The following is a 6,459-nucleotide window of genomic DNA, read 5'->3' on the forward strand; positions in this document are numbered from 1 at the left end:
AACTGAAGCTGATAAGCTTCATCCTGCTCAGTTTTTTGGAGTTAAATCTAAATTTCAATTCTTGATGCTACTCTACTCCATTTTAGCTTGTTTTGAAGTATTTTCTGTTTGCATTTAAAACCACCGATTCTGGTGTGTTAGGAAAAAGAAATTCCAGGGGAAAAACACAGTGTGAAAAAGTGCCAATTTTTGGATAGTTAAATTCCATGATTTTTTTTTTTTTCTATTGTGGCAGCATTCTTTGCTTTGAAGCATTCACAGAAGGGTTTGTTAAAGTAACTACCCCCGTAGGGCACTTTAATGTTTACTTATAAACAGTGAACTACTTAGAGGAGAGAGTAACACCAGGGAGAGTAATAAGGTAGTAGAAAATGAAGATCATTCCAAAATGATGAAAAACAACAGCTCAAAAATTGTTACCTAACTCAATGAAAATGAACACAGTTGGCATATGTTCTGCTTTGGTATGAGGCCTGAACCTGAAGACTTGAGACCTGGATAGGGGAATCTCTTCATCTTTATGTACCTTTTTCCTCTTCAGTAAACTCAGAACTCTGGAGCAGATGGTCTGCAAGGCTTCTTTGAACCAGTATAATTTCTTGATTCTGTTTCTGCAATAAAATGTGCATATGTATTGGGATTTGGAAACAGCATACTAAAAGCTTCTGGGCTTCTGGTTACATCCATGCCGCGGTGTCCTGCTCAGCAAATCAGTACTGTTTGCCTCCCGTGTGGCAGGTGCTGGATGCTGGGGGTAGAAGGCTACATAAATGTGGTCCCTTCTGTCAGGTTTTCTACAATGGGGTATCCGGGTGAGAAACAGGGTAACAGATGAAAGAACGTTCAGTCAAACAAAATTTACAGTTGGGGAGATAGCCTCTTTGATGATTGTGCTGTCCAGACTCATGGGGCAAAGTTATCAGCAAAACTGCTCTTACAGACAGTCTCTCCAGTGTAGAATAGGGACTGGGAATAAGTGAGGCAGAAACTGAACTTGTATTTCCCCCGAGCATTCCGAAAGGAACCCCAGTTTTTACTCTGAGAGAGTGTAACCTAGCCTTTGAATTCCCTTACAAAAGCCTTGGCTCATTCCATGCTGTTCATGGTGAATCTAAAACACCTCTATTGCATTGGAACATTTTCAGATGACTGCACGAAAGAGTCTGGCAAGGCATATGGAGTATTATTAAAGCTTCTGCTAGTTTACATCTGTGATCCCTACACAAGCTCCTGTATATCAGCTGAGTGTCGCGTGAAATAGGTACCTCCAGTCGTACTGTTCCTGTGGGAATCCCCATTTTCCTGGGTGTGATGTTTGAACCTGCTGCATCCAAAAATCCTGCATAAATCATTTTCCATTAGCTCTCTAAGTCTCCTATAAGGCAGAGTTGGGAAATAATAGAAGAACCTTGTGAACTGTGGAGAGAACACAAGTTCTAATCCTGACTCTGCAATTAGTAAAATGAAGCTCAATGTCCTTATCTATAAAAAGGCAATAATGATATGGGTCTGGCCAACTTCGGATATGAAAGTATTTTATCAACTACAAAAATAATTTATAATTTTTTTTAATGCCAGAGGATGCATGTGTATGTACAAAAGAGAAAGGAGGAGAAAGTACCCTCCAACAGAGCCTGGTCATGCTGCAAATCCTTTTTTTTTTTTCTCTGTGAGGGTCCTGGGGGAGCCTGGTCATGCTGCAAATCCTTTTTTTTTCCCTGTGAGGGTCCTGGGCATGTGTGTTTGCATCCACTTTTTTTTTCAAGCTGCTGGGTCCAGGACTTAAACTCTGCTTGGCCATATGAGATCCAGCTTTCTCTGTGCTACCTATGATTGCTGCATTAGGGGATGGGTCCAATTTGTAATATTTTAAGGCATTAAACTTCTGTAGTTATGTTTTTTTTCCAGCAATAATTTGAACTAGTTCAAAATCAGAAAAGAGATAACCGAAAGGATGCTGGGTAGCTTTCTTGCTTTTCTATCAATGATACATGCTCGCTAGTTCAGTAGAATTAAATAACCTCATATGTATTTCAAGGAGCCTTAATTATCTCATTCTTTCTTATAAGTAATTTAGAGAGATGATGGTGGGTAGGAGAAATGCATGGATTTTAGAGTAAGAAAGATCAGGGTCTGAGATTCTTTGGTGCTTACCAGCTGGGGGCCATTGCTTGGACCAAAGTCTTAACCAAATAGGTTTACTCCTCTTACCCTCAGTTTTCTAAAATGTAGTTGGGTAAAGTAGTACTTATTGCTTAGGGTGGTTGTGAAGAGTGAAAGTAATTAAATGGCAAAATTATTGATACAGTGCTTAAGTCATTATGTGCCTGCAACAAGATTCATTACCCATTCCCTCTCATCTCCATATCCTGTGCGGAGGAGAGAAGGAGAGTATCAGTGGCATGAAGAATATGGTTTGGTGGAAGGACTCATATTTTGGGGTTCTAAAAATCTGAACCACCTGGGTATAAATGAACTTGATGTTTCTCTGTTCCTTAAGCATTACCCAGCTTTCTCCCTCTTTCTTTTATTTATTCATTTTTATGATAGAGAGTTCATGCATGTGCAGGAGAGACAAAGAGAAAAGAGAGAAAGAGAGAGAGACAGACAGACCGACTTCCTTAAACAGGGCTTATCACACTGCAATCCCCTCTCCCCAGCTCTCCAGTCCTTCGGGATCTTGGGCTCCTACACTGGTCATGCATATGCTGATACACAGGTCTAAACCAGTAGTCAGCAAGCTATGTGGCTTCCAGAACTGCAGTCCAGTGGATTGTGAACTGGGCCATCTAGACTTGGCCTCCCTCTATTTTAAAGACCTGACAGATTCTAAGATTCTACTGCTTAAAATACAAATCTATTTTTATCTTTTTTAAAAGACAGAGTCTTGGGCTACCTGGTGGCATGGTGGTGTATGGATAGCTGCATTCCACATAGCAGATCGTGCGGTTGGAGACCCAGACCTGGCATGTTTTTCCAGGGGCAAACGTGGGCAAGCATGCCCAAAATCCCCAAAGGAGAATGGAGGAGAAAGGATCATCTGCTCCAGGGGGTGCTTTTTTCACTTTCTCTTTCTCTCCACCTCTCTCTGTCTCTGGTTAGCACATGCACTGCCTGGCAAAAAAAGAAAAAAAAAAACAAATGAAAAAAGAGTCTCATGATGACGTGGTCCTCCTGCTTCAGTCTCTCAACTGGGACCACAGACATTTGCTACCATGTCTGTGTTACCATGCCAACACCACGCTTGGCTCTTTTTTAGATAGGGTCTTAATATATTGCCTGGGGACCAGCAGTTGGTGTAATGGCTATGTCGCTGGACTCTCATGTAGTTGACTGCTGTTGAATTCCAGGACCCAGTGGCTTAACCTCATGCTGGGCGCATGTGTGTGCATGCCCAAGATCCCGAGAGGAGAATGGAGGAGAAGGGATTGCAGCATGGCTGTCCCCCCAGGGGGTGATTTCTCATTTTCTGTCGGTCTCTGTCTCTCTGACAAGCACACATGCCCTATAGCAAAAAACTCTCAAAAACAAACAAACAAACAAACAAACAAAAAACTATTGCCCAGGATAGACTTGAGCTTCTGATCCTCCTACCTCTGTCTGCTGATTGCTGGGATTAGAGTTGTACACTACTTTGCCAGACTTTGTTTATAACTTTTACCACATGTAGTAAAACTGTCGAGGCTGCCAGTATTTTGTAGTTACTGGTAAAAATATTTGGAAGTACCTTTGTAATTTCTTCCTTTTCTTTGTGGGGGTGAGTGGGAAGAGCTCATTCTTACATCCCTAGTGTGAGTAGTATAGTCCACTGATGCTATTGCTAAAGTCATGCAACTCTGTAGGGATTGTCCTCTGTTTCGTTATATGATGCTTTGTTCATTCTATGGCATTGGATTATGCATAGATCTTGATTGGTTTTAAAATAAGCACAATAACAGTTGGTGATACCTTGAAGCATTTCTTTAAAAGATTATAAAAGTAATTACATAACCACTGATGAGCAATATTCATTGAAGAAAAATTAGAAAATGTAAATATGCCTCTAAATCCCACAACTTAGTTAATCCACTTTTCTTTTTCGAGAGGTTTTTGCTATAGGGTGCGTGCGCTCGCCAGACAGACAGAGACATAGAGACAGAAAGTGAGAAATTACCCCCCAGAGGGGATGGTCACGCCGCAATCCCTTCTCCTCCATTCTCCTTTTGGGATCTTGGGCACGCACACACATGCGCCCGGCATGAGTTTTAAGCCACCGGGTCCAGGACGCGAACTGCAGTCGACTATGTGGGAGTCCAGCAACATAGCCATTACTCTAACTGCTGGTTCCCAATCCACTTTAAATATAAAGATGCAGTTGTACATATAGATGATTAAATAATCAGACAATTATATCAGACATACTGTTTGATGATCCTGTTTTTGATTTTATACATCTGAAAATATGTACCTTTATGATTATTTATTTTGGAGTATTTTGAAAGATTCATTTTCTTTTCTTATTATAGAATGTGTACATGAGAACAAGAGAGAGAGAGAGAAGGAGAGAGAAGGAGAAGATCCTTTTACAGGGCTCGGTCATACAGTGATCCCTTTCCTCTAGTCCTCCAGCCCACAGTGATCCTGAGCACATATGCATGTACCTGGCATGTTTTCAGGCTGATCTGGCGCAGGATGCCAACTGTGGTCAACATGTGGCTTCCAGCTCCTTTATCCAGTATGCTACTGATTGCACCACAGAGGCTGGGCCTATGAGCACTACTATTAATTGACACATAGTATTTTATTTTATGAAGGCACCATCAATTATTTGATTGTCTTAAAAGGTATTTAGTATCTTTTCAATTTTCTTCTTTTAAATTATGTTGTTACACTCATCTAAATATTTTCATTGGCCGACTACCCTGGAGGCAATTATCAGTCAAATGCAAATGTATTTGAGGCTTCCAAACATATTTCTAAACTCACCTTCAGAATGTCAGAAATCTTGTATCAATGGATAATCCCATCAGCAATGTAAAAGTGTCCCTTAAAATTTTTTCAAACAAGATAAGGTTAAGTCTTAGTTAGTTTGTATTCCTTATAATGTATGTAGTAGTGGTAAGATTTATAATTTCCTCTCTTGATGTTGTAGTAAAAAGGTTTTATAATAAAGTTTTTTAAGAAGCACTGTTATGTTCTATTCCTCTTCCTATTCTCTTCTGGGTTAATTTATCTTTTCTCTTTCTCTTTGTTTCCCCTCTAGGATGGAAGTATGATGTGATGGATATAATTATGGGATACAGTGTGGGTTCCCGGCCTCCTTCTTGCCTCATCCTCCTGCTTCTCAAGCTACTGGCCACTGTCTCCCAGGGGTTGCCAGGGACTGGACCCCTGGGCTTCCACTTCACACATTCCATTTATAATGCAACAGTGTACGAGAACTCAGCAGCAAGGACCTATGTCAACAGCCAGAGTAGAATGGGCATCACCTTAATAGACCTGTCCTGGGATATCAAATACCGAATAGTATCTGGAGATGAGGAAGGTTTTTTCAAAGCAGAAGAAGTCATCATTGCAGATTTTTGTTTTCTCAGAATAAGAACTAAAGGTGGCAATTCTGCCATCTTGAATAGGGAAATTCAGGATAATTATTTATTGATAGTGAAAGGTTCTGTCAGAGGAGAGGATTTGGAAGCATGGACCAAAGTGAGCATACAGGTTTTAGACATGAATGATCTCAGACCTCTGTTTTCACCCACCACCTACTCCGTTACAATAGCAGAAAGCACACCTCTAAGGACTAGTGTTGCCCAGGTGACGGCAACAGATGCAGATATTGGTTCCAATGGAGAATTTTACTACTACTTTAAAAACAAAGTTGATCTCTTTTCAGTTCATCCCACAAGTGGTGTCATCTCTTTAAGTGGACGATTAAACTATGATGAAAAGAATAGATATGACCTGGAAATTTTGGCTGTGGACCGGGGCATGAAACTCTATGGAAATAATGGAGTTAGCAGTACTGCAAAGCTCTATGTTCACATTGAACGTGTAAATGAGCACGCCCCCACAATCCATGTGGTCACTCATGTTCCATTCTCATTGGATAAAGAGCCGACATATGCAGTGGTGACAGTCGATGACCTAGATGAAGGGGCCAATGGTGAGATTGAATCTGTTTCCATCGTGGCTGGGGATCCTTTAGATCAGTTCTTCCTGGCTAAGGAAGGAAAATGGATGAATGAGTACAAGATTAAGGAGAGGAAGCAGGTGGACTGGGAAAGCTTTTCCTATGGTTATAATCTGACTCTTCAAGCAAAAGACAAAGGGTCACCACAGAAGTTTTCAGCACTGAAGATAGTCCACATCGCCAACCCCCAAAGAGACGCCATCCCAGTTAGATTTGAAAAAGAAGTGTATGACGTGAGCATAAGTGAATTTTCCCCTCCTGGTGTTGTGGTTGCTATAGTAAAATTAAGT

General features: G+C 40.9%; 1 protein-coding gene across 1 annotated transcript in view; it reads left to right on the forward strand.

The window, feature by feature from the left end:
- The first annotated feature begins 5,254 nt into the window (after nucleotides 1-5,254).
- The window catches only part of FAT3 (FAT atypical cadherin 3), a 595,653-nt gene continuing 594,448 nt past the window's right edge, over nucleotides 5,255-6,459 (forward strand). The window contains 1 exon segment of the mRNA XM_027776536.1: nucleotides 5,255-6,457. Coding sequence (XP_027632337.1) covers nucleotides 5,260-6,457 — 1,198 coding nt within the window. The 5' untranslated portion in view covers nucleotides 5,255-5,259.

The sequence above is a fragment of the Tupaia chinensis genome, unplaced genomic scaffold, assembly GCF_000334495.1.
Source record: "Tupaia chinensis unplaced genomic scaffold, TupChi_1.0 Scaffold000680_1, whole genome shotgun sequence".
Lineage (NCBI taxonomy): Eukaryota > Metazoa > Chordata > Mammalia > Scandentia > Tupaiidae > Tupaia > Tupaia belangeri.